The sequence below is a fragment of the Poecilia reticulata genome, linkage group LG20, assembly GCF_000633615.1.
Source record: "Poecilia reticulata strain Guanapo linkage group LG20, Guppy_female_1.0+MT, whole genome shotgun sequence".
NCBI classification, from domain to species: Eukaryota; Metazoa; Chordata; class Actinopteri; order Cyprinodontiformes; family Poeciliidae; genus Poecilia; species Poecilia reticulata.
Genome location: NC_024350.1, coordinates 14,771,255 through 14,798,827, shown reverse-complemented (window position 1 = coordinate 14,798,827; position 27,573 = coordinate 14,771,255). Strand labels below are relative to the sequence as shown.

The 27,573-nt window shown below is 42.5% G+C and overlaps 2 protein-coding genes across 3 annotated transcripts in view; both read left to right on the top strand.

Moving 5' to 3' along the window:
• Positions 1-4,731, top strand: part of spata13 (spermatogenesis associated 13) — a 24,666-nt gene extending 19,935 nt beyond the window's left edge. For both annotated transcript variants that reach the window (XM_008396273.2, XM_008396274.2), the window contains 10 exons: positions 137-281; positions 477-610; positions 783-962; positions 1,386-1,565; positions 2,609-2,788; positions 2,881-3,113; positions 3,233-3,362; positions 3,461-3,836; positions 3,927-4,001; positions 4,079-4,731. In XM_008396273.2, coding sequence (XP_008394495.1) covers positions 137-281; positions 477-610; positions 783-962; positions 1,386-1,565; positions 2,609-2,788; positions 2,881-3,113; positions 3,233-3,362; positions 3,461-3,836; positions 3,927-4,001; positions 4,079-4,257 — 1,812 coding nt within the window. In that variant the 3' untranslated portion in view covers positions 4,258-4,731. The remainder of the gene's footprint in view (positions 1-136; positions 282-476; positions 611-782; positions 963-1,385; positions 1,566-2,608; positions 2,789-2,880; positions 3,114-3,232; positions 3,363-3,460; positions 3,837-3,926; positions 4,002-4,078) is intronic.
• An 86-nt stretch (positions 4,732-4,817) lies between these two features.
• LOC103456618 (transmembrane serine protease 7) lies at positions 4,818-26,503 on the top strand. The gene is made up of 37 exons (XM_008396276.2): positions 4,818-5,091; positions 7,239-7,443; positions 7,943-8,073; positions 8,145-8,212; positions 8,304-8,497; positions 8,582-8,617; positions 9,493-9,721; positions 10,125-10,249; positions 10,829-10,941; positions 11,032-11,138; positions 11,228-11,364; positions 11,486-11,593; positions 11,697-11,804; positions 11,898-12,014; positions 12,683-12,878; positions 12,992-13,260; positions 14,566-14,702; positions 14,793-14,949; positions 15,401-15,588; positions 17,016-17,205; positions 17,317-17,441; positions 18,846-18,913; positions 19,004-19,197; positions 19,273-19,368; positions 19,516-19,735; positions 19,824-19,966; positions 20,116-20,213; positions 20,364-20,473; positions 21,203-21,336; positions 21,525-21,629; positions 21,964-22,074; positions 22,170-22,283; positions 22,359-22,478; positions 22,575-22,758; positions 22,841-23,112; positions 23,207-23,343; positions 24,052-26,503. The coding sequence occupies exons 1-37, from the start codon at positions 5,017-5,019 to the stop codon at positions 24,217-24,219; spliced, it is 5,289 nt and encodes a 1,762-aa protein (XP_008394498.2). The 5' UTR covers positions 4,818-5,016; the 3' UTR covers positions 24,220-26,503.
• The last annotated feature ends 1,070 nt before the right edge of the window (positions 26,504-27,573 follow it).

Below are 27,573 nucleotides of genomic sequence, written 5' to 3'. Positions count from 1 at the left end.
GTGTGTGTGTGTGTGTGTGTGTGTGTGTGTGTGCGTGCGTGTGTGTGTGATGATGATTTATGGGAGTAGCTGGTGAAAGCCAGAGAAAGTGAGCTCTTCCTAAATCCCTGGACTTTTCCTCTTGTTATTACTGCAGCCTTTGTCGCGACCACCAATCCCCTCCCACAAGGTGCCCCCCTACAGAGGAGTGTCTGCCAGATTCCGACCCTGCGCTCTCTCCCAGAGCACCCCGATCGGACTGGACCGCGTGGGGCGGCGCAGACTCCACCGAGTGCTCAGCGGTGAGAACCGGGCTTGTTTTTGAGAAGATTTAACAAAAAGTTACTCTGTGGGGGGGGGGAGGGACAAAAAACAAAAAAGCAAAAAACTGGGGCTGAGGAATGTCAGCAAGTATGTTGGAGGAGAAAAGCTGATAGAGATAGATATGTTGCTTGTTTCCCACACGTGTTCTCATTATCTCTGGATCCGCGTTGCAGCTGGTGTGTCTGAGTGTTCGGCGACGCTGGATGACAGCGTGAGCGAGGAGGAGGAGGAGGAGAGCAGCTTCGAAGAGCTCGCTGATGGAACACCCTACCTCCAGCCTGGGGTGGAGCTCTCCGTGCTCAACGAGGTGACGCAAAAACCCCCCACCAATTTCTGCTTGTCTCGTTTCCAGTATTTGGACATGTTTCTAAGATGTTTGGCCTCCTCACCGTCCACATGTCAAGAAGTAATCTTACATGTCGGACACAGGCTCAGCCTCCGTGTAATTGTACGCTCCTGTCTACCCGTGTCCTGTGCAGTGGATAATCTCGGGCCATGCCGTGTACGCCGAGGCTCTCTGGGACCATGTGACCATGGAGGAGCAGGAGCTGGCCTTCAAGGCCGGCGATGTGATCCGCCTCCTGGACGCCTCTCACAAGGACTGGTGGTGGGGCAGAGGAGGCGACAGGGAGGCCTGGTTCCCGTCCAGCTTTGTGAGGGTAAGTGGACTTTCTGAACCTGCCCCCTTTGACATGTTTGCAGAGAAAAAAAAGACTCTCAACCCGGCTTAGGCCCAAACAAACAGCTGAAGGACCGGAACATAAGAGGGTCCAGCTGGTTTCTGTGGCGATGGGAAGTGACTGACAGCTCGGTCTTAATTAGTGAGGCTGTGGTAACCATGGCGAAGTTGTGATTGGCCGACAGTCGTCTGCTGCGCAATGTCTTGTTCCTGAATCAATGTTGTTGCCATAATAAAGTAGTCACTGTTCCCCTTTTAATTGTTCAAAACCTGTGGAGACAAATATGAGTGAGAGATAATTTCTGTTTTTAGCTCTAATCCTGACTTAAGTTTGCTCTCAAATAGATTTATTTGATTTTGGTTCTCAGGAGGTTTAGTTGCGTTTGCGTTGGATGCGTTTCAGGTCCGTGTGAACCAGGAGGACTCGAGCACTGAGAGCGTGGAGAGCGTGGCGGACCAGGAAGAGCCGGCCCCCAGGGATAAACCCAGCACTCAGCACAGGGAGCAGATGAGAACCAACGTGGTTCAGGAAATCATGAACACTGAACGCATCTACATCAAACACTTAAAAGACATCTGTGAGGTATTGTGGTTTTTAATTCATATCATCATTAAGATTTTAATAACACAAGTGCAGTTTTCAAATGATGACCACCTGTGAGTGACCGGTATTTGGAATGTTGGTCTGACAACACGAAGTAGGTTAAAAAGATCTAGAAAATGCCTTGTAGTGCAGATATCACTGCTGTCTGTCTGACAAGGTTTCCAAAGTTATTTCTACGACTTTGGGACATCAGTGAAACACAGTGAGAGCCATAATGCAATACCGGATAAAAGATGCTGCAATGGTCAACTTTCTCAGGATTGTTACCAGAATTAGTCCAAGAGAGCATCAACAACTCATCCATGAGGATGAGCAGACTGACTGAGCAGAAACAGCGTCAATGGGGGAGATCCACAGTGAAAACCACTTCCTATTAAAAATGAACACAAACGTCATCTCATGTTTTCCTAAAAAAAAAACCTTGATCTCTTTATAGCTTTTGGGACAATATTCTGTGGATTGACGAGACAAAAGTGGAAACATTTGGAAAGTTTGTGTTAGATCTGTTGTTAAGACGGCATCCTTTCAGAAAAAGTACATCAGTCAGTTTTGTAATCTTCAGCTTAAGCTTATGCAGCAGGAGAATGATCTGAAGCACACTAACAAGTCCTCTTAGCGACTTGGAAAAATAAGCTAAATGAAGATTTTGTCTTGGCTTAGTCAAAGTCCGGACTGATTTAGATTTTGTGGGATGACTGTAAGTAGGCATTTACTTTTCACATAGGATGAGCTCGGTTTGGATATTTTTTTTTAGATATAATCATTTTTAAAAATGCATTTTGTTTTAACTCAGATTGAATCCGTTTGATTATCTAAAACCTTTAAGTGTAACATGAAAACAAAAAACATCTAGAGTACACATACTTTCTTAACAGCATCATCTTTGGTTGCTGCAACCTGTGAAAGTAAATCTTCTTCAGTAAAAGCATGGGGTACTTTTCTAGCACCCCCTGTTGGTCAGAACTAAAACATTTTTAAGGCGCTCTGTCAGTTTAAATACAGGGTTGGTGTTTGTGTTTCAGGGTTACATCCGTCAGTGCCGGAAAAACTCCAGCATGTTCACAGAGCTGCAGCTGAAGACGATTTTCAGCAACATAGAAGACATCTACAGATTCCAGAGGCAGTTCGTCAGGGAACTGGAGAAGAAGTACAATAAGGAAGAACCGCATCTCAGTGAAATCGGCTCCTGCTTCCTCATGCAGGTTGTGACCATACATGTGAGAAGCACATCTCGGTAGATCGTGTCACAGAATCACTTTTAGTCATCCTGGACTGTTTCTCTGCTTCTCTGAAGGGCGAGGGCTTTTCGATCTACTCCGAGTACTGCAACACTCATCCTGCTGCCTGCGCTGAGCTGCAGCGTCTCATGAAGATGGGCAAATATAAGCATTTCTTTGAGGCCTGCCGCCTCCTCCAGCAGATGATCGACATCTCCATCGCTGGTTTCTTGCTCACACCTGTCCAGAAGATCTGCAAATACCCGCTGCAGCTGGGGGAGCTGCTCAAGTACACACCCAAAGACCACAGGTAGCATATATGGAAATTAGATAGTATGCATAACTTCAGCTCATCAGTTACAAAGAGAAGCTGTTTCCCTACCTCACCACCGGTTTTTGAGTAGATGTTTACTCCTCTTGTCATTGCAGGGACCACGCCGGTGTCAGCGAAGCGTACGAGGCTATGAAGAAGGTGGCCAGTTTAATCAACGAGAGGAAGCGGCGGCTGGAGAGCATCGACACCATCGCTCAGTGGCAGGTCGCCATTCTGCACTGGGAGGTCAGACTTACCACTTCAGATGTCATTTCAGTTATATCCTGTCAACTTTGTGTAAGGAATACGTCCGGCTGTGGTGCAAACGTTTTGACTCGCTGCAGGGCCCTGACGTGCTGGAGCGCAGCTCGGAGCTGATCCACTCCGGCGAGCTGACCCGCGCCGTCCGGCAGGGTAAACCGCAGCAGCGCAGCTTCTTCCTGTTCGACCACCAGCTTGTCTACTGCAAAAAGGACGTCCTGCGCAGAGACCTGCTGCACTACCGAGGACGTCTGGATATGGACGAGATCGAAGTGGTGGACGTCGCCGACGGGCGGGACCCGGACCTGGGCCTGACCCTGAAAAACGCCCTGCGGCTGCGGAACGCCTCCACCCTGGAGTTCATGTGCATGATGTGCTGCAGGAAGGTGGAGGACAAGCAGAGGTGGCTGGAGGCCTTTGCCAAGGAGAGACAGAGGGTGAAGGAGGACCAGGAGATGGGTGAGTTATTCGGCGCAGGCGGCGAAACGTCGCTTCTGCGTCACAGCGACGCAGCGGATGTTTGGATCTGAAGGTGTGTTTTGTGTGCAGGAATAGACATCAGCGACGAGCAAAGAAAACAGGCCATCGCTAATGCCAGAAGACCAAAACATGGAAAGATCAAAAGTAAGGAAAATTGTTTCTACAAGCTGTCAAACTTCAACTTGTTTTAATGTTTTTATTTAAATATTTTCCTATTTTAGCCGTAGGCTACGCCGACTCTGTCCCGCCACACCAAAACCTGCCCCCCCTCCAGCAGCGCCACATCACCATTCCCACCAGCGTGCCTCAGCAGCAGGTGTTTTCTCTGGCCGAGCCCCCCAGACGAAAGCCTTACCACCTGCTGTACAGCATCACTCGCAGCGCCTTATTCAGGAAATGAGGCTCTCTTGCGCTAAACCGTCCCAAAAACTCAATGAACATTTTTTATTTTTTTTTCTAATTTGTGTCAACTGTTGTTTTAGTGCCTGTTTTTCCTAATGTGTTTGTTTTTATTGCTGAGTGCCTAAAATTTAAAGAGGCATCATAAAAGTGTTAAAACTGTCTGTACTCGTGTTTTTGTTTTGTTTTGTTTTGTTTTTTTGTTAAAAATGCTGCTTTTTCCAAAACAAAAGAAAAAAAAAACCCATCCTGTTGTTTTAATAATTCCAGCTCACAGATATATACTTTAAATTAATGACAACGACGTTTTGTCTGCTTTTATTTCCAGGAACAAGGTTTTAGTTTGTTGCACAAGGGCTGGGACGTTTTTTTTTTTTATTTGCCGAGTTTGTCAACTCCGAGCACAGGAGGATAAATGAACTCCTCGCATTCATATAACTGTAATATTGTAAATAAAACTGATGTACAAACACAACTGATGTGAATGGATGTCATTCTGATTGCTTATAAAGATGACGGCAGGTGAATGTTGGCAAGATGATGAATGAAATCTTAGCCACACCAAACCGGAGTGGAGGTGGGACCTTGTTAAGTTCACCTCAGCGTCACTCAGATCTGGTTTCAGACACCTGCTGGCTGAGGATCCCAACTGTTTCGCAGTTTGCCCTCGGCCCTTTGTCCTAAAATAAAGAGAAAAACAAACAATGAAGAAACAAAAATCGTGCGTTGGATGATGATGGCTTGATGGGATATCTGTGCCATGAGCACGAAGGGGAAGGAGACGGAGCAGACAAAAGGGAACGATGGTGACAGACCACACCAGGACTCGGCGAGTGTAAGTTGGCAAACAGTTTTATTTTAATTCAGTCCAGTTGGAACTAGAGAGAGAGTCTGGTTAACTGTGGCTTTAAGCTGACGGGAGGAAGGATTCTGCCTGAAATGTTTGAATGAACACCTGTTTCATTAGAGAAAATATTTGTTCTTAATGATAAGTCATAAAAACTGCAAAACCCTCTTAAATTATTAGGCACTGGGTTTCCATCTTTTTATTACTCCGTTACTCTGTACCTGATCATCTATGATTTAAGACGGTAGAGAACTGTAGCTTCTAATTGTTTCTTTGCACATTTATCCCAGCTAGAATAATAATTATTTAAGTTTAAACTCATTGGGGGTTTTCTTCAAGAATTAAACGTTGCTGCTCTGATCTATTCTCACACTTCCACAATTACTTGCATTAATGTTCATGTTCTGCAAGTTACAGAAGAACCTCACAACCATCAACAACCTGCTGGTGTATTTCTGGCTAAATGTTCAATCAAATTTCCAATATGAAAAGTTAAGAATTCAGTTAACTTTGCTGTTTTGGCTTCATTGTCCTGTTTGAAAACCCAGTTGTGTTGGAGTTTCAACCACCTTGCTGTTTATTTGATGTAGTTCTCTTATTATTCAATAATCTTTGTGCAGTTCACCAGTGCCAGTGGCAACAAGAGGCCCTCAACATCATGCTGCCACCATCGTGCTTGACTGTTTGCTCAGTTTTCATAGATTTGAAAGCCTTTTTCATGCCCCCTTATACACACTTATTGTGGCTAAGCAGCTCAATCTTTGTCTCCTCTGAGGATAAAACATTTCACGTGTCAATGTGGGCAGCAACAAATTTCAGCTGAGCTTGAAGGTCGGTTATGGAGCATGGGCGTCTTTCCTGGACAGCAACTTTTTAGTGTCTATTGATGTAAAACTGACCCATCCGCAGACAGTGACACTGCTCCAGCATCTTCACTGTCAGGCTTGATTCTTTATGCTGTTTGAGTCAGATAGTTTTAACTTGCAGACGTTGATCTAACAAAACAATGATCCCAAAGAGACGCAATTATTCCAAACCAGGGAAGCTAATTTCTGACTGGAAGCGTATCTTTACGATTCAGTGTCTGTTTGGGTCTTCACTGTGTAATAGTTTTCCAACTCATGGTAAGTTTTATCACTGCAAGAACAGCTTGGTGTAAAATGCCAAATGCCACTCATTTAATGAACTCCAGATGTATTTCCAGAGAAAGTGCTCATAATCTTTTTTTTTACCAAAATAGGCTCATGTTTTGAAAAAGTCGTTGCTGGTACTGGTGTACTTGATAAATTTTATATCATAAAGTTTCTTACAGATCGTCTTGGAGGAGTTGTAGCACACAAAATAGTCAAATAAGTACAAAAAAAAAATCCTAATTTTAGGCTAGATCAAGGTGGAACTTCATCTTTTGTAAAGGTAGAGAAGCTTATTTAGGTTTTCAGGTTATCAAAGTTGAATATTTACAATTTTACTGAATATGAGAAAATGTATCAACTAATTACAAGAGTTCAAGTGAAGTGGAGTAAGCTAAAACACTCTAAATGACCTTTATCTAAATAGTTAAATTATATACACTTCTTATAAGATTCGATGTTGTTTTGCTTATAGCTTTTCACCAGAATTTTGATCAGCGTTAAAAGTTAATCCAGCTTGCTTTCTTAGAAATATCTCAGATAATTGAACTTGTGTTGTTCGGCTGTGAGAATCTATACTCTTGTGATGGATTAAGTACCAGCTGCACCGTATGGGATGACAGTGAATGAATAATTCATTTGCACTGGGTAACTCAATGAGTGCTGAGTGTTACATCTGATGGCGATTGTGTTGCGTTCAGATATTTCTCCTCCCTAGCATCATTTTCAGCCGACACAAGTCTACATCACTGCTGATGCACAGTGTGCTCTGATGAGCCATAATTCAGGGCGGAGTCATGTGAACATCTTTCTCTAACTCTCGTCAAGAGGCACTTTTATGTTCATTGTGTCATTTCAGCTCCATCTACCGTCTTCTAATTAGGATCAGGCCTTACATGAGTGACCACTGAAAGGTCAACACGAATGGATTGCTGCAGTCGAAGCGGTTTGGGATTAATTGGATGTGACTGTGTGCCGTCCCTCCCCCCTCTTTCCCTGCTTCAGATTGCGGATGTGTCCGTGGAAGTGGCCACTGTGGACCACACCCTCCGGAAGCTGTGCAGGATGTACAGGAAGTCGAGGCGGAAGCCCAAAGGACTCAAGAGGCTGTGGGCGTACCTGCTGAACGTGCCTCACATCACAACGATCACCGCGGCCGTGCTGTTTGTGGTGGTGGTGATCATATGGTCACTGCTCTGGGTCTTTATCTGTAAGTGAAATGATTCACAAAGGCGTGGTGCAAAAATCTTGAGCCGTCAGTCATTTTTACAAACAGTGTCTAAATTTACGTCCAATGACTGGCAGAAGTATTCAGGGTTTTGTTTTCTTTCTTAACTCTGTTGCATTTTGTCACATTAAAGACACAAGTATTTTATTAGGCCAGACCACCATATAATACTGTGTGACATGTAGGAAAATAATGTGACAAAATGTGACAATTTTGGCATGTCTTCGTTTTTCAGCTTTACTCTGATAACCCTAAATAACACGTTTTGAATCTAATTGCCTGCAGAAGTCACCTAAATAGTGAATAAAGTCCGCTTATGTGTAATGTAAAGTAAGGTCACAACTCAATATTATGAGCAAAACAACAAAAAACATGAAAGGCCTTCAGAAAACTACTAAAATTTGAGGCGGTTTGACACATTTCCTGATGTGACCTGTTTGTTCCAAACTTCTACAGATGGACTTTAATCTGATTTGCTCAGTCCGCAGGGAAAGCTACAGCGGAGCGTATTTTGCCGGGATGTTCCGTGTTGCCAACGTGGAGTTCATCCCAGAGTACCGCCAGGCGGAGTCCCATGAGTTTGTCTCTATGGCAACCAAAATTCAACAAGTGGTAGGTGACTCTAAACAGCTGGTGCTGATGTAAGGGGGGGAATGCACAGCTAAAATGCCGGTGTCTCTCAGGTGAGCTCTGTGTACAGGACGTCCTCAGTGGCCAGACTCTACAAGCAAGTGGTCATTTCAGACCTCAGGTACGGGAGGACTGTCGGTCATCGGCACTGTGAGCCGTAAAGACGTCCTCTGCAGGTGTCTGCAGCTCATATCTGAGTCTTCTCCCCCTAGTAACAACAACAAGGGCGGAGTGTTGGTGCATTTCTGGATGGTGTTCATCGTCCCCCAGATGAAGACCACAGCGATGCGAGAAGATTTCATAGAGGCCATTCTCAGAGACTCAATCAACACCAACCTGAAGAACCGGTCTTCTGTGGGCTTCCTGCATGAACTTCCAGTTGACATGGACTCCATCCTCATCAACGGTGTGTTTAAGTCTCACTCTGAATGTTTGTGTTTAGATGGGCCACGCATTGGTACTGGTACTGAACCGATCTGTATTTTTGCAGGAGTTCAGCGTTCAGATTACTCATCAAACACAGCAGGTAGGGAGCAGCACCTCAGGTATGTGGGGTTCCTACACAGTCTGGAAAACATGGAATTTGATTTAGGAATTTTACATGAAACTAGATAAAAGAAAATTACTGCATTTGCAGACGTTTATCCCCTTATCTTCAAGAGGACCCATCATGCAAAATTCACATTTTGCACTTCCATTTTGGGTGTTTACGGCTTCTAAAAACAGTCCAAGCTTAAAAACAACAACAAAAAAAACCAGATGTTTTTTCTTTTTTTTGTTCTTTTTTTTTTTTACCGAAAAGATAATGTTTTTTGGTGTCTAGAAAATTAGCCATTTCGAAAACTTTCCGCATGCAACTCCTCAAATCAGCAGGCCCTGCACAGTTACCTAGCAAGTCAAGCTGAGCTTCAGCACTTTTGGTTTACCACTATATGAGCTGTATAATGGCTGCTGGAAAAGACAAGTATTTTGTTATTGAATTTCCAAGTTCAAGTTTACGTTTGTTTGTTGTTGTTTTTTTAATGGGACGATGTACATTTACATGCACAGATGTAAATATTTGTACATTTACAATGAGTTTTTGCAGAAAATGTAATGAACATGTTTTGTATGGATCATAAACCTATCATAAAATGTTCAGAAAAAAAAAAGTAACATTTAAAGCTGGGCACGTCTTCCTTCCTTCCAACCAACCTCTGACGTTTTCATTTTTTCTAATCTTGACCTCCTGCCATACAATCACCAAAAGGTGCCACATTCATGCTTTCAAAATTGAAATCAAGCCCTGAAAACTTTGGACTTTTAAGTCTTGAAATGTATCTAGTTCAGAAATGAATCGTAAATGGAACCCTGGTCGCATGAATTAAAAATGTACTGCAGGTCATTTTTTATCTCTCTCAGACTCGCAGTGCGTTGATAAGCTGTACGCCAACCTCCCCGGAGCCAGCGTCCCGCTAAACGTCTACTCATCGTGGGGAGGCGTGAACTGCCACGTGAAGCTGACTGCAGTGCCCAGCTCTCTGATCCGCCTGACCGTCACCTCGTTCCTCATTGAGCCCACTGACTGTGTGAACGACGCCCTGACCGTGTACGACGCTCTGCTGCCCATGAGAGGGCGCATTCTGCACAGGTGAGACTGCAGCAGAGGCATACTAAGATTTATTTTACCTCTGGTGATTAAAAACAGCTCAACACACTTAAAATATGTGTTCATGTAAATGTTTTTTTTTAAATAATCTCATCTTCCTTTGTTGGTAGCTCCATATTCATCATCCTTTGCCAAACATATTCACTCTTCCTCCATCTTATATTTTAACTGTTATTGATGTTTATTTTTTTCCAAGCTTTCGTGAAGACATGCAATGTTCTTATGAGAAACGCAGATATGTCATTTTTCGGAAATGAAGATCAGGTTCCATCCTTTGTGCAACTGTGCATTTCTTGTTTTTCATCAATTCCTTGGTGGTTAAGCAACCCATGCCATCTGTTCTGAAAGTAAATTTTTCACGGGTTTTCATGTGTTTGTGCCTCAGGCTGTGTGAGCCGGTGTCCAGCTCCTTCTCCATCGTCTCTACCTCCAACGTCATGCTGCTGTCCTTCAGGATGACCAGTGACAGCAAGAGCTTTAACGGACACTTTGAAGCCGTTGCTGAGCAAAGTATGACACCTTACTCATAACAGGGGATGTTTTATTGGGATTCTAATAACATGTCTGAAGCAAATCGAATTAAACATTTGAATCTGACAATTAATGATCAAACCAAATACACAAAAGTAAAAAAAAATTGAACCTGAGATCCAGCAATTGTAAGTACAACTGGAAGTAGACTGCAAGGAATCTTAAACCAAGGAATGAACTGAATCTGAAAGGCAAAGACTTAAATTCACAATAAATAAATATACTTAAATCGAAGGTCTGACTTTTCTACTAATTTTCAGTGTTTAGTTATGCCACTGCTGTAAAATGTTAATTTATTTTAAGGCTTTTTACCCTTCTCAGAGTTGTGAATAAATGTTCTGTAAAATGTTATAATTTTTAAGCATCTCCATCAAGCCATTTCTGTGTAAGACACAGAAAGTGTTATATTTAGATAAAGCTCAATGAAATTGGTCATTTGGACACTTTTTCCACATTAACCTTTGCAAAATATATACAAAGTCTTTTGGATTCACTAGAGGGGGAAAAAAGATTTTGAGTCAGTTTTAAATAATATCGATTCTCCTGTGTCTTTTTCAGTTTGTATGTCTCAAATTGAGACCAAGTTGGAGCCTGATATCAGTGGTCGAATCTACAGCCCGTTCTACCCGAGCCTGCTGCCTCCACAGTGTTCCTGTAGCTGGAGGTTTAAGGTGGACTTTCTCATTAACTGGCATTTAAACAAATGCATGTTTATTGCTTCTTTTTCAGTAAGTGCATTCTACACTTTTTTTTTTTTACAGACTCCAAACTCTAAATTAGGCGTAGCTCTGCTGTTCGAGAACTACGCGTTGAAACCTGAGGACATAAAAGGCTGCGATAGTGGCTGGTGGAGGGTCAACGAAGTCATGTATGTGACTGCAGCTGCACCACAGAGAGCATTTGGCCGTCCTGAACCTGGCTTGATGCTTTTCTGGAAACCTGCTTCCTCCTCCGCAGATTCTGCGGCATGTACGTAGGACACCACACCGTGTTTCGGATCCCTGACCACAGTCCACAGATGGAGTTTCGCTGCAGCTCACCCAACTCTGCTCAACCTTTCCAGGCTTCATACTACAGTTACAACATCAGCCAGCGTAAGCACTGCACAGCACAAACCTGATTCACTGGAACGACTAAAATAAACACCAGAACATGTTTATTCGCTGAGTATTTAGCGAATAATTAAATCTGTGCATATATCTGTGTGTCCACCAGCGTGTCAAGAGGGCCAGTTCTTGTGCACCACTGGACTCTGCGTGGAGAAGAGTCGACTCTGCGACGGCCTGGATGACTGCCAGGATGAGAGCGATGAGGTCTTCTGCCGTAAGTCGTTTATGGGTTACAGGGAACGAAATTGGGCATTTTTAGCAAAACAATTTTTATTTGCCTGGATTAACTGTAAGAAAAATTGTGCATTTCTTCACAGCGAGGCCCCCAATAACCTGCAGCACCAAAATCCCTCCACATCCTTTGTTTGTATGTAATGGAGAGATGGACTGCTCTGATGGAGTAGATGAGATAAACTGCACAAAGGGTGAGTGTTCTCCATTGATTGTTTTTTTTTAAGAGAAGCCACCTTGCCTTTATGTCCTGCAGACCTTTGACCTCTGGGATCGCGAAATTTCAGAAACGAGCTGCTCGGCGATCAGATACCGGTGCAGGAGCGGATCCTGCATCCTGAAGAAAAATGCAAAATGTGACGACATCCCCGACTGTCGGGACAACAGCGACGAGGACGACTGTGGTGAGAACGTTATTCTTGTAAATGAGAATGCACTGTTATAAAGTATTCAACCTATGAACGTGTTGGTGGCACAGCACCGATACGTCAGACTGCAAAAGCATTCAAACCCGTTGAGCTTTTCTCACTCTCTTCCCCACAACCACGAACTTTGCCGTATTTTATTGGTGTTTTATTTTGGCTGCACAAAATAGCCCACAATTGTGAAATGAAACTGACTCATGAAAGGAGCATCGACCTGAAAACATTCGATTACATGGACAATGGTTGTAAATAAACATCATGCTGTGGCAAAGCTTTTCCAAAGCAGGGAAACTGTTTGATGGCATTATTTGAAGAAATCCTGTCAGATGCTGCAAAAGGCATTAGATTTGTACCGAAGCTCACCTTCCAGTTGGAGAACGAACCTTTTTGTGACTGAGATTATGTTATTTGGGAAAGATGAATCAGCAAAAATGTCAGTGGATGAGGAAGTCTGGGAGAGACAAGTACCAAAAGGCTTGCAGCTATAATTGCAACACAAGGTGCTTCGACTCAAGGAGCTTGAATGCAAATGCAGCCATCACAAAGTTTAAAAAACATTTATCATGCTTATGATTTTACTGAAAACACTAACGTCTGCTGACACAGGCTTGAATAAAAAGCTAAGCCCATCTGTTCGTCCCTCTCAGCCTGTGGCCTCCCCTCCCCGCTGAGGAAGGTGGACTCTACGTCAGGCCTCGATAGGATTGTGGGCGGGGTTAACTCACACGAGGGGGAGTGGCCTTGGCAGGTCAGCCTTCACTTTGCAGGCAGCTTGTACTGCGGCGCTTCTGTCCTCTCCTCTGATTGGCTCGTCTCAGCTGCCCACTGCTTCAGAAAAGAAAGGTCAGTCCCCCCTCGTTGCCGATGAAGCAAAACCGTTTCCTTACGTGTCTTCTTTGCATATAAAGTGGCCTCACGAGAGCTTCTGAAGTGACCCCTGACCTGTGTCCCTGCAGCCTCTCTGACCCTCGCTCCTGGAGTGCCCACCTCGGCATGCTGACGCAGGGCAGTGCCAAACACGTTGCAGAGATCCAGAGGATCGTGGTGCATGAGTACTACAATGCGTACACTTTTGACTATGACATCGCCCTTCTGCAGCTGAAGAGGCCCTGGCCTCCCTCCCTCTGGCCGCTGGTCCAGCCTGTGTGCCTGCCCCCCTCATCCCACACAGTCACAGACACACACCGCTGCTTGGTGACCGGGTGGGGATACCGATCTGAGGAAGGTTGGTGACATGACTTTGTTAGTGCTAAAAAAAAAAAAAAAAAACTAAAACAAAAACATACCATTATTGATAGAAATTCATGTTATTTTTAAATTTTTACACTCAAATATTTTTGTGATCAAATGTCTTAAACAGTGTCTCTAGAAAGTGTAAGTAACCCTGAAGAAATGCAAGGACTTTCTGAAACAACATACCAAAAGAAAATAAATAAAGAACATATTTAGGGAAAACACACAAAAATGCAGCTTTTTTTTAAAGCCACTTTGCAGAGAGGTTCTCCTTGCATGAAGGCATCAGTCAGAGGAAAAGTTTTCCACGATGTGTGGAAATATTTCTTTTATTTTCCGTATGTATGTTTAAGATGAGTTCTGCCTCATCTCAAAGAAATGCTCCATTTTCAGCTGCTTTTCTGTGGCCAAAAGCTTTGAGACAGGCTGAAATGTTATTGTTCACAAACTTTCAGTGTGTTTAGATGTTTTAATAAGATGACTGTGTGATTCCATAAAGAGATTTCATACGTTATATTATTGGGAAATGGACTAATTTTATAAGAGTTCAAGGGTTCTCAGTTAGATTAGGATTTAAGGCAGCTTCTTGATCATTAATCCAAAATATGATTACATAATAATCATGCTTACCTTGTCAGATGGTCCTTCATCATGCTGGTAAAAACATTATTTAATACTCATCATGGCTTTCACTGTTTGTTTTTTTCCCACGTCCTTCAGAAAACTTTCTGAATGGGGCTAAATCAGAGAAAATAGCTTTACAAGTAATTACGGTCCAATCATGGTACTTCATTTCAAAATTTTTTTGGAGACAAGTGTCTTCAGTTCTTTTTAACACCAGAGTGACCAGGAATCCACCTCACTCTGCACGCAGAAACCCTCACACCTGGCTGCTGCCTTTCCTGATCAAGCTCTTTACTGGTGGCTACACAATCTCTTTTTCATTGAATCCTCTTTAGGATACTTGTCGGACTTTATTTGGCAGCCTGAAATGTATTCACAGCAGCTCAAACTAACTCCTTGAAGGTTTTGATGATTCGAAACTTCTTCTGCTTCGTACTTTTACTTAACAATCTAACAATGAAATGATTTCACAGATGACAGTAAAATACTTTTCTAATGTGGGGTTTGTGTTTAAAATATTCTTTGTGTTTTGAAATTTACTTCTGACATCAGACAAGCTGTAATGCTGATAAATCAACAACATTTCTGTGAGTCTTAAAAACCTTTTGGGTACAACTGTAAAGTGTAAGTAAATCCTGCAGTCTAACTCGACGTCTTATCCCTCTTTTCTCAGATAAGGTGCTGCCCTCTGTGCTCCAAAAGGCAGAGGTGTCCATAATGAGTCAGACCGAGTGCAAAAAGAGCTACAGTCCAATCACCCCGCGAATGCTGTGCGCCGGCCTCCTCTCCGGAGAGAGGGACGCCTGCAGGGTAAGGTGGCATTTCATCACCTGCGGCTCCATTGAAACCTCTTCGTTACTCATCTTGTAGATTTTTGTAGAGTCTTTTCTTGTTTCCCAGGGGGATTCGGGAGGTCCTCTGTCCTGCCAGGCCTCAGACGGGGGTCGCTGGTTCCTCATAGGGATTGTGAGCTGGGGGTCCGGCTGCGGCAGACCAAACCTGCCTGGGGTCTACACCAGGGTCACCAAGTTCACCTCCTGGATCTACAGCCATATCAGCTGACACGATCAAACCCATGTGTCCTGCTCATTCATTAATAAAAAAACATACATATAACACCCTCCCTGTGCGTGATGCTTCTGTTGTTGTTGTTGTGTTCCTTCTGTTGGGTTGGATGCAGCTCTGCAGCCTGCGGAGCGTTCATGGGCTCCAATTGTAATATCTCCCACACGTTCTCCTCAAGCTCTCTTTTGTCCCTCTGATCTGAGACCTTTGCATACACAGAGAGCAAGTTTGCCCACAATATCTGTCCAACGGATGGTTGCTCGGATAGTAGCCTTTCATAGTGGCCCCATTGTCCCTCGCACTGCATTCTGGGGCTCCGTGTGACACCTGCCGCCCTGTTCAGGTAAACGGGAGGCGGTGAATGCACCTGCGTGTCTGAGCTCCTCAGCTCAGATTTCTGCTCCTTCTTTTTCCTCCGTTTTTTTTTTTTTTTTTTTGGTCAGAGGAAGCAACAGTGGGGATTTCCTCTCTTTCCCTCCCTCTCTCCATCGTTTCTATGTCCGAGGTATTGTTGCGAGTCACCTCTCTTGGAGCTAAACTGGACTGTGCTATGTGGACTCTGCCCCAAAGCAAAACTTGTGAGGTGTACTGTGTCTCCGCACACGGACACTCTGGCTGTCCAGCTACACAGGTAAGTCATCACTAAGAACCTTTCTCTGCAGATTAAAAAGCTTCCAAAGACATTTTGTACTCTCGATGTCTTCACTTATTCTCATTCAACAGCCTGCTGTTGATATTTAACGTTGCATTGGAAAGGGAATCATATTTACAACCCGTCAAACTAATTGAACTGCATTTAATTGTGAAATCCACAGGGGTCTCTGCCTGTGACACTTGGACTGAGTGCTGACATTGCAGGCCGTGGGAAACAGAACCATTCAGGCATGCTTTCCTTCCCCCAGAGAACCAACTCTAAAATGTTTTAGGGAATCATTAGAGTGTAGACATCGACATCATTGCAGTCAGTAAATCACTCCCTGTACGGTTATAAAATCTAGTTCACATTGATTTTGAGGTTCCTTTTTATCCACCTCTCTCCTGCTGTGCTCAGATGTCAATAAGAAGCAACATGAGTGGATATTAATGCTGGTGTCTAAACATTAGCAAAGTTGTAAACTGATTACAGGAGTGAACGACGAGAATAGTCGTCGTCGTTGCGCAACAACTGACAACTTCAGGAGCAATTTAAGTGTCTCTAATTTAAGTCTTGCATGTCTTCATCCTCAACATGCAAGACTGTTTGGATGTTTTTCTAAAACTGGGAAAACGTTAGAAAAGACCCTAATATTTTGGTGCAGGCAAAAAAGAAAAAAAAAATGTTGGAAATATTGCTGTTCAATTATCTAAGTGTAATAATAGTCCAATAACCTGGTGTCCAGCATCATGCTTAGTAACTGGATGAAACTGAATCTAGTCAGCCTTAAATACAAAATAAGGGCTCAGGTCAGAAAAGACAAAACAGACTGTCACTGATCCAGTTTTGAAAAAAAGATGTAATTCAAAGTATCATCTGGATACAAACAGAAGTGAGTATTTAATGCCCTACACCAGGTGTCAACGTAGTGAATGTCATTTTACCTGCTCACTGTGATGTATAAGTGGCCCTAGAATTGATCTCTCAACATCTTTAGGTTCATGTAGAAATGTAGAGGAGATACTTTCAGCTTTTCTTGGCAAGTCTAACAATTTGTGAACAGTTTGTTCACAGTTGGAGTCTGACCAGTTGTTTTCTTTCTTTTTTTTTTTTTTCAAAGACGCAACCAAATGCTTTTGAGAGTTTAGTGAAATTAGTTTTTTGTTGTCCAGAGCAGCAGTTCTGCATGTTTTATGTTTATGCCTTATGCTGCAGTCGGGGCTTAAATGGATGGTCGACTGACAGGCTTCTGCAGCACTTGGTGGCATGTAATCATTTGAATTACAGTAGGTCCAACCTGAGGACCAGTGTTGAGAAAGCCTAGAATCATTCAGATCATTAATTAATTTTATGGATGCTGTAGTTATATTCTGTAGATCTATTGTATGAGATCTCATTTTCTTTCATATCTTTTGCCCTAAAAGAGAGATGGAGAGTTAAAGCAGTCCACCGGCTCACTTGACCCCTCCTTGCCAAAGTCTGAGGGTCCGGTGGGACAGAAGACAGAGAGCCAGGCAGCGTCATCGTGCTGCTCCTGGAGGAGGCTTGTGTTAGGCCTCCTACCATTTTTACCTTTCACTGTTGCCATTACACTGACTCTCAACTATTTAACATGTGAGTTTAGATTCTGACGTTTAGTCAGACCTCTCCTGCATCCTTGAACTGTATTTATTTTTAATCTCGCTCCATGTAAGTCTCATATCTCCGGCGTTCCTGTCTCCCCAGCTCCGTCTTGCTCGGTGTTCTTCCTGGGCAGCAGCGTAGAGTTCCCAAACCTGACCTTCTCATTAGAGCTGACCGACCCCGCCTCCCCTCAGTTCCGCCTGCAGGCTCAGGCTTTGGACCATTATGTAAGTGGAAATGCTGAGCTGGTCTGTTGTTGCATTACCTCCGAATCACATGCGGTTCTTCTTCTTTTAATATGCCTCGTTACAACACAGCACCAGTGTTTTAATGTCACTTTCAAAAACACTGCTGCCCTCTTCCTCTCCTCTCTCCTCACATTCTTGCCTGTGTGTCTCCTCCTTATCTCCTCCATCCTCCCATGTCTGTTTTTTTGTACTCTTCCCTCTTCTGCCTCGCTCTGTCTCTCTCTCTGTGTCTCTTTCTGGTGGTGTTAAATGTAAAGCTGAAACAGGAGCTGCGCATAGTGTGTGTGAGTCAACGGCACCCCGAGGGACCGGGTCCTTTCAGGGGCCGAGGACAAGCCTGGCATTTGTGAGGCCTGCGAGGCCCGGGCAGCGAGAGTGAGAGGAAGAGCAGTCCTTCAATAAAAACATTGTCTGTGAAGCTTTCAGACAATTGGCCACTATGTGTGCAGCACACTACAGAGAGCGGATGAACCAACCGGGGCAGGGCAGTAGGGCAAGGTGGGATGACAGGAGGACAAAGATAACATCCGGGGGCCAGGGGCTGATTTTTGGAGCAAAAGGTCAAGTTGATAGAAGGGAATTCCCAAACTCTGAATCAGCCTAGTTTGGTACTTATGTAACCTCTTGTGAAGCGAGGTGACGTCTCAATTGTGTTTACAGGGTACTGTCACTTATTATGCTGTCATTGTGTCAGATTTCTCAGACCTTCTGGTTGTGATCTGCTCTGCATCCCCAGAACCAGAACCAAACACAGAGAAGCAGAACTCAGCGTTTATGCTAAACTAATCTGGAACAAACTTCCAGAAAACTGCAAAACAGCCAAAACACTGAGTTCCTTTAAATCAAGCCTAAACATCCACCTGCTTCCTTTGATTAATAATAACTGGAACATTGATCAATATATTTGCTTGATGATTTTTGTGATAGGATTTGACACAATGTAATGTTTATTGCTGGTCTTATGTTTTTAAAGTGTAAAGCACTTCGAACCGCACTGTTGTGAATATGCTCTTCAAATAAACTTAACTTGTAGTACCTTACAATGAAAACCTGAAAAGGTACTGTGGAAATGTATTCAGTCCCCTTCACTCTGATACCATTAAATAAAATCCAGGTGAAAGATCCTTGTTTGACTGTAAGTGTAACGATGTGGAGCAACACAAAAAGGTAAAAATGTGAAACAAGAAAAGGAGACACAGTGAACATATAGAAGGGTGGAGACCAAAAATTAACCTTTTGAAATAAGTGCAAAACACCATGTGTCATTTTCTCTCCACTTCACAAGAAGACACTTCTTTGTACACACAATTAGAGGATTGTGTTTGAAGCTACAGAAACTGTGAAAAAGTTGCATGACCACTTCTCTGTGTTTCCCTAAAACAGTTCTCAAAACTCTACGACTCGACCCCGTGGAGTTCTTACTACCTGCGCTCAGGAATCACTGCCTTCAGGTGAGCCGAGTCTAAAATAAGTCCAAGAAAGAATGAAAGCGCTCTCCTTGTCTAGAGCATCAATCGTCTTACTTCCTTTTTGTGTGACAGTGAAGGAGAGGAGGGGCTCGGTGTTTTCTACTGGAGTAAATTTTCAGCCCCCCACAATGTGGCCCTGGAAATCCAGAGCTCCAGCCCAGAGAGGCTGCAGCGGAGGCTCCCCGGCACCAACAAGGTGGTGCGGTACAGCCGCAACGAGCAGCACTACTACATGGAGCAGGAGGATGACACGCTCCCCCTACTGGGTACAGCTCGTTACTGCATGTTGTAATAAAACTTTTTGCTTTGTTCTTTTTAGATTGCTTTATGTGTCTTTGCAGATTTGGACTCTGATGATTCTGATTCAGAAGACAGAATAGACAAAATGAAAAACCCAAATAGCATCCAGGGAGGAAAATGGCAGCTTGGGTTTCAAGGTGAGGAGTGTATAGATTTCCTGTGGAAAAATGACAGGAAGTCATCTTTGCATCCTTTTACATCTTTTTTTTTTTCAATTAAACATTCACCATCACGTCACCAGTTGGGTTTCATCTGGTTAATTTCATCCTTCTGTCACTTTCTAGCAATATCTTTTGATCTCTACGCTAAATACGGGAACAACCGAACCTTGAGTCTTGTGAGTCCCAAGAAGCCATACTACCAGTGGCGCCTGCGCGTGCCCTCGGGTCACGTTGTGCGTCTGGTTGTCCTGACGCTTCAGGGTGCCACGCCTGGAAGCTGCACAGCCCACAAGCTCTCTGCCTATGACTTCCTGCTTCCTTTGCAGAACAAGATCATTGCCAGGTTTGGAGCGTTTTGTGAATTTGAACATGTGTTTTGTCAGACTGCATTTTCCTTGAAACCGTCACAGTTAAATATTGAACTGTTTCAGATGGTGCGGGCTGCCGGTGTCAGGCTCATCTCCGGTCATGAAGCTGACCTCCTCGGGGAATGTGATGTTGGTCACCTTCTCCTTTAGCAGGCAGAAAGATGGAGCAATCTTCAAAGCCTACTTTCAAGCCATCCCGAAAGCAGGTAGGGCAGGTAGCTCAAAATGAGACCACACTACCTGATGTTTCAGGGCTACCTTATCTATTATTTCATTCCCACTTGTAGAATAGTATTTGATGTTGATGTTGCTGTTAATTTGGTGAACTTCCTCATGTTAACGTCGCCCCCTGCAGGCTGTGGAGGCTCGATTTCTTCATGGAACGGCTCCATTTCCTCACCTTACTACCCCTCCTTCTATCCTCCTAACATAGACTGCACATGGACTCTACGGGTGAGCTGGACATCACCGCTAACGCATTCGAGTTTCAGCATTTATTAATAGAAGAAGCAGAGAGGGAGGAAACCCTCCCTTAGTCTGGCAGCTCACACACATTCCAACCTCTGAATTTTAAAGTTTGGACTTTGCTGTTTACTTTACCAGGTGCCTGTGCCAGGATATCTGATTTCGATGACAATCGTGACTTTGGACATTCAAGATTCCCCGTCGTCTGACGGCTGTGAGAAGGACTGGCTGGACATTGCAGGGGTCAAGTGAGTTGTGAAGCTTGAGCACTTTGAAAATGTTAATTTGTTAAGCATTTTTTATATTTTGTCACATTACAGACACAAAATTCAATATAGTAGATTAATTTATTGTACTGCGGAAGTGGAAGAATATTGATGCACAATTTTTTTAAGAAACTGGTTTACATTTTTAATCAGCCCCTTTTACTCTAATAGCTCTAAATAAAAATCACAAAAGTCTCTACTAACGTCCTTCTGTGTGTGATTTAATCCCAGTACAGACAGGAATTAAATGCTTTGTGAAGACGTTTTGTTAGAGGACATTAGTAGAAAAATAACATAAGTTTTTAACACCAATCAGTCACTTGAAAATGAGAAGGATGTAATAGCAAAGTTACCAAAACATGGCAACAAACCTAAACCGGTAAAACAAAGAAAACACAGATCAGAGAAGAAGCCAAAATATCTGTAGCAACTCTGAAGGAGTTGAGGAGCACGACAGCTCAGGTACAACAATTTGTTGGCAGGGAAATAAAAAATAAATAAATACCCCACACTTTTCAGATATTTGCATACAAATTTAAACCACACTGTGAAAACTTCCTTCCACTACACAAATACTTACCACTTTTTAAATAACCTTAATGTGACAAAATGTGGAAATGTTTGAGGAGTGTCGTTCTGTAACTGCCTTTAAAATGTTTTATGTACTTCATGCTTTTCGTGTCTGATGAACATCTTACTGTTCACATCCAGGCTGTGTAATCCCCTGTCAGAGAGCAGCAGAAAGAGAGTGTACTCCTCTCCTCTCTCCATCCACTTCCACTCTGATGAATCTCTCACCAACCAGGGATTCTACTTGCTGTACCGAGCTTTCTCTCCAGAGGGCAGTAAGTCGGACCGAACCCTTTCACTCCACTATACACATTTTAATGCATTTTGCACAAACAAAATATTAAGACCTTATTTTCACCTTGTTATAGTTATTTATGAATAATAATTGTTTCATTTTCATCAGTTTAGAAGAGTAAAAAAACAGAAAAAACACTTCTCAAGTTTCACTTGGTGTTTTTCCAAGCGTGCCCTCGCCAGTTTCGCTGTGGAGACGGACGCTGTATCCCTCTGAGGAAGGTCTGTGACGGAGTGAAGGACTGCTCAGATGGACGGGATGAAGCTAAATGCTGTGAGTGTCACTGGGAGAAAAGAAAAGAAAAGTTCTTTGAACAGTTCTTTTCTGTTCAAAGAACTACACTTTGAACAGAAAAAATGTTACCTTATTGTGCGTCAAAATTTTGGTCCCAAACTCCAGTCCTCCAGGGCCGGTGTCCTGCAACTTTTAGATGGCTCCAATATGAATTCTGTGGAGCTAAACTGCTTTACATCCCTAAAATATGTGTTTTATTCATAATTAATGTACATAAATTCTTGTGTTTAACTGAAAAACACATTTTTACATTGTAAAGTCTCATGAAAATGTGTCTGGCTTTTGTTTCTGCACCTTAATGTGAAACAATCAGCATCCTGCAGGCCTGGGGAAGTGCTCTGTGGGAACGGTCAGTGCAAACCTCAGAGCAGCCAGTGTGTTGGTCAGAGCAGCTGTGCAGACAGCAGTGAGGAAGGCAGCTGTGGTGAGTAGGCAGCACACTTATAATGTACCAAAGAGAGCAGGCACTTGTTTTGTTTGACTGGTTGTGCTTTTTTTTTCTTTTTTTGTGCTTTGCAGGAGTTAAATGCTTCCACGTTTGTCCCAACAAGGTGTGTTTACCAAAGTCATCTGTGTGTGATGGTGTGATCGACTGCAAAGACCGCAGTGATGAACTGAACTGCACCAGAGCATGTGAGCGTTTATGTCAGCGCTGCTGTTTGACACCGGCCGTATTTCTAGAGGAATAAACTTACTCATTCTCTTCAGATCTCAAGAGTTGCTCCGTGGCGTCCTACAAATGTGCCAATGGAAAATGTGTCAGCAAGGTCAACCCTGAGTGTGACGGAGTTAAAGACTGCTTCGACGGCTCTGACGAACTGCGCTGTGGTACATCTCGGGACTTCCCACTTTTTTTCAGCTTTGTCATTGTAAAAGGTGAAGTTCTTATTGATTTTTCTGTTTGTTTTGTTTTGTTTGTGATAGGATGTGGCACCAGGCCTAAGAAGCGGACTAAGATAGTCGGGGGGTCTGACGCTGTGTTGGGGTCGTGGCCCTGGCAGGTCAGCCTACAGATGGAGCGCTATGGCCACGTCTGTGGAGCCACGCTGGTTTCCAGTCGCTGGCTCATCTCTGCAGCGCACTGCTTCCAAGACTCTGACGCCATTAAGTGAGAAAGACGACAGAAACCCCCTCGCCTCATCTTCCTGCCTCACGTCTACATGCTGCATTCCCGCTCGTTGTGTCTGCAGGTACTCTGACGCTCGTGCGTGGCGGGCTTACCTCGGCATGCGTGTGATGACCAGGGGAAACCACGGAGGAGCGACCAGACTCATCCGTCGGATCCTGCTCCACCCCCAGTACGACCAGTTCACGTCTGACTACGACATCGCCCTTCTCGAGCTCAGCGCTCCAGTTTTCTTTAATGACTTGGTGCAGCCGGTGTGTGTTCCTGCTTCCTCACACACCTTCACCACCGGGACGAGCTGCTTTGTCACGGGATGGGGCGTTCTCATGGAGGACGGTAAGAGCTGCTCAGCAACTGAACTTTAAGTTGACGGTTTCAGGGCATCCTGAACATCTTACTTTTGTTTTTTGGGGGGTTTTTTTATTCCAAGGTGAACTGGCGTCTCGTTTACAAGAAGCTTCAGTGAAAATTATTAATAGAAAAGTCTGCAACAAGTTGTACGATGATGCTGTTACTCCCAGGATGCTGTGTGCAGGAAACCTGCAGGGAGGTGTGGACGCCTGCCAGGTTGGTCAATTTAATAAAAGGATCTGAGAACATACCCTTGATCCTGACAAATCTGATTATTTACATTTTGGTGACACAATGCATTGTCTTAAGCTGCTCTTTTACATGGCATAGATTGTACAGGGTTATCTCTTTATGGATATTAAAACTCTGTGCATTGTGTCTTTGACTATGTTCCTAGTAAACATCTTTTTCCTAAGAGGTTTTGGCAAGAAACTGATCAAATCACTGGAATTGTATATTTTTCTGATCAAGTCAAATGCCTAATATACTATGATTTATCAGAAAGCGACCTTACCTCTTAATCAATTTGTCAAACATCAATAAAACATGTTTGTTATAAATCAGGAGTGAAGCAGGATATTTTCACCAATTACACCAAGGTGTATTTTATTTTTGACTTTTTATCACTAAACATCACTCTGTAATTGTAATTGACCGTGTGATCCGTCTCTAGATATTGCCATAATAAACCATTTTATATGTGAATCACTTTTAAAAACAGCAGTCGCAGCTGATCAAAGTGATGCACAACAAAAACAACATAAAATAGGGAGAAGATAAGAAAATAAAATTATAGATCAAAGCAAAGTGAGCACATTCATAAGCAGCTCAAACAGTGTAATAACCCGGTGGATTTTTTTTTTTTTAACAAGATGTGAAAAGTTAATATTGTCACCTTGACACGTTTTTTTGATGATTCCTCAGGGGGATTCAGGCGGTCCGCTGGTGTGTCTGGAGCGAGGAAGACGGTGGTTCTTGGCAGGGATTGTCAGCTGGGGCGAAGGCTGCGCGAGGCAGAACCGCCCCGGCGTCTATACCCAGGTGGTCAAATTCACCGACTGGATCCGCCAGCAGACCAAAGGTCAGGTCTGACAAAACATGAGACTCTGACGAGGAAATAACTTCAGCAGGCAGTGGTTTGAGTACTGACCGCCACATTTTTGTTCAGTCACTTTTTGGGAATTTGTTCAGTGCCACAAACCAACCAGCATCGTCACAATCTGCAAGAAACAAAATGTTGACATGCACAAACATTTATTTTATACTTGATTAGATTGGCAAATGAACTTCAAGCGTAAACACAACATCAAAATGTTACAGCTAGTTTGTTTTTTTTGTTTGTTTTTTTTAATGGGGTTCTGTGGAGAGGCTAAAGTAGTCAGTATCTTACTTGCAGATAATTTTCTCAACAACCCTGAGTTTGCAGAAACTTTACTGCAAAGTTGCAAAGGAGTTTCTACTGTATGTCTTTGTTGTTTAGTTTATATGAAAAAAGAGTGCTATGTCTGAATACGGAAGAAATTTCTCACTACTCAACTTGTTTGTAAAAGTCCATGTTGTCTTGTTTCTTATTAAAACATTACGCCTCTGCTCCTCCTGCTACAGTTGCTGATATTTTTCCTTATCATGTAAACTAGTCTCTGCCAAACTCGAATGATCAGGATAGATATTTACCATCTACATTGTTTCTAGCAAAATCTCATTGAAGCCTATTGTAACGATCGTCCTCAATTCTCATCTTGTCAATATTCAAGACATGTTTTTTTCCACCAAATTAAAGGTAATGTCTTGTATTTAATGTGAAAAGTCATCACCAGATGTTCATCTATCAATTCGTGTGTGTACTGTAATGTTACTGCGATAACTGATTTACTGTTTTCTTCTGGATTTTTATTTTTGTTTGTCAATTTGCAGAAACTTGAAAAACTCTAACAGCTACTTTAAATTCAATTTCTTCTGTCTCACCCTTGATTGGAAAGAAATTCAAAATACAGCACTTCGTGCAAGCATTATTTTATTATTTATTTGCATGTCTTGAAAATGAATATGTTGATAATAATTATGAAACTTTGTTGTTGCAATTGACAGTTTTTACTCCAGCAGAAGTCTGTGATGACCTCCCCACAGAACCCCACATCAAATAGTCCCTTAAACTTTGAATGTGGAGTGTATTATTACCGATTACACTGCTGGTCAATATTGTAGCTATCATAAAGAAATTAATTTAAAGTTATATGCTAAAACATACGTAGCTCTCCATATTTCAACAAGGAGGTTGTGACAAAACCTCAAATATATTGGAATACATGGATGTAATAAATAGTAGCTTTAAATTACTTTATTACACAATAGCCAAGATGCTCAGTTTGTATGTTTTTTATTGCTTAGTTTATATAATATGAAGCTACCTTTGCCATATTTGTAATTAAAGTGCAGAAGCAAACAGCTTGAGAAGGAAACAAAAACCCCAGCAGGCGCTCGGCTCTTATTTGGAAGAGATTTATCACCACTCAGCTTGTTTGTAATGCTCCGCTGTCTGTTCCTTCTTAAAACATTTACACCTCACTGTCCCTCTGATATTTTGCAATTGGCACCTGAAGTAGCGTCTGCCGAGAGTGAATCATCAGGGCAGATGTTTTCCAGTAAAATCTCTACTCTCCATTACTTTCGATTCTGTCAAAATTATTATTTTTTTTATTACAAATTGTTTATTCACTTGTATGTGGAAAAAGTCGTCTCCAGATGTGTTTAATCTACTTGTCTGCGTACTGTAATATTACTGTGTACTGATAACTTCCTGTATTGTATATTTGTTTTGTTTGTGCATTGTGTATATGTGTACCTGAGCCATAGCTACATATTGAATATACTCTGTAAATGCAGGAGGAACTCAATAAGAAGAGCACATCTGCCATCCTGTAACTTATTTTATCTTTTAAAACAACAATTAGTTGCTGCTTAAAATGAAGTAAAATCAGAAGTGAAACTTATGTCTTTTGCAGGAAAATGTTTTAATTTGCCTTTTCTTCTTTGGTGTTTCAGCTCGTATCTAAAGTGATTTCTCAATTAATTAAAACTTAATTCAAGCTGATTTGTATAATTTAGTTCAAAAACTCAAACTAATATAGATCCCTTCCCTGTAGATTGATGTATTCCATGCATTTGTTGTTGTTGTTTTCTTTTTTATGAATGTAGTATATAGGTATGAACCCAAATTTTAACATAAATTTATGAAATGTTATGATAAGGCATGCAAGACGGCTAACTACACAAATGTCAAGCAGACAGTCACGAGGAGTTCAAACCTCACAAGTTCATTGCTAAAGAAGCTGGCAGTTCAGAGAGCTGTCTCTAAATGCATTCATAGAAAGCTAAGTGGAAGGAAAAAATTTACAACCAACAGGTTCAATTCAAGAGTTTGGGGGAGATTTAGAAATATTCTGCAGCAGCTGGAGTCACAACTTGACTCACACATCGGCTGTCAAATTCCTGGAATTAAAAGACTTCTGAACCATCAAAAAAAATAACATATCACACTCAGTACATGTATTTTCACCTCAATTTTTCATAAAATATGTAATGACACTATGCTGTTTTTTTTTATATTTTGCTTTTGACTTGTTTTTAAATACATTTTTTAAAATTTCTGTAAGCATTTCTACTCCAAGACAGCTGCTTATCAGAATGCAGAGCCATCTTGGATGTGAATCTCACACCAGAGACAGGATTTGCCTTCAAGCTTTTAAGGAAATGTCTGTTTAGTTAGAGGTATGAGAAATACTTCCCTGTTTGTCACATGAGTTAATCAGTCTGCGCAGGATGATCACATTCCAGGTCAGGGTAGTGATGACCTGGAAAAAGAGCTGCAACCAAGCATTTTGTGTATATATGCCGCAGCTGCTTCTTAAAGTTTTTGATGATAAAAGCTGATTCTGCAGAAAGACGGATGCAGGATTTGACTAAAACATTTTACTTTTTATTCTCTGTTTTTACTGAAACATCCTCTTGTCCGCATTTACCAATTTACACAAATCTCCTCCTTTACTTTTAGGCCCATTATTGATTTTTTGATTTTGTTTCTTCCTGCTCAGTTTTAATCTGAATTGTCCTTTTAGTGAGACTGAATAACGTCAGCCGTCTGAACTGACCTGTGATGACATCAGTGTTTGCAGAACCATGTACGTGCAATTCGCGCTTGCATGTGGCACTGTTTTTTTTTTTCTTTTGTTTTTTTTAAAGGCATTTTCCGTTTGCAATGTGAGAAACTCATCTGTCAGTTTGATGATTGAGGAAGCGAATCGCAAATTCCCAGTGCCTACGTGCTGCTCAGCCCGTCTACCAATCAAGGGAGCAAGATGGGAGCGCAGAGCAGGTTCATGATGCAACCTGCATGCTTTTATAATAATGATAATCATCATCGTCAGGTTCCCTAATACAGACTGGGCA

What these genes read in the sequence shown, in the direction of transcription:
- LOC103456618 (XM_008396276.2), top strand. Translation starts at nt 5,017, where the DNA reads ATGAGCACGAAGGGGAAGGAGACGGAGCAGACAAAAGGGAACGATGGT. An exon ending in ACTGCTCTGGGTCTTTATCT is followed by an intron (nt 7,444 to 7,942) that starts GTAAGTGAAATG and finishes TGATTTGCTCAG; the next exon opens with TCCGCAGGGAAAGCTACAGC. An exon ending in ACTGAACTGCACCAGAGCAT is followed by an intron (nt 22,284 to 22,358) that starts GTGAGCGTTTAT and finishes CATTCTCTTCAG; the next exon opens with ATCTCAAGAGTTGCTCCGTG.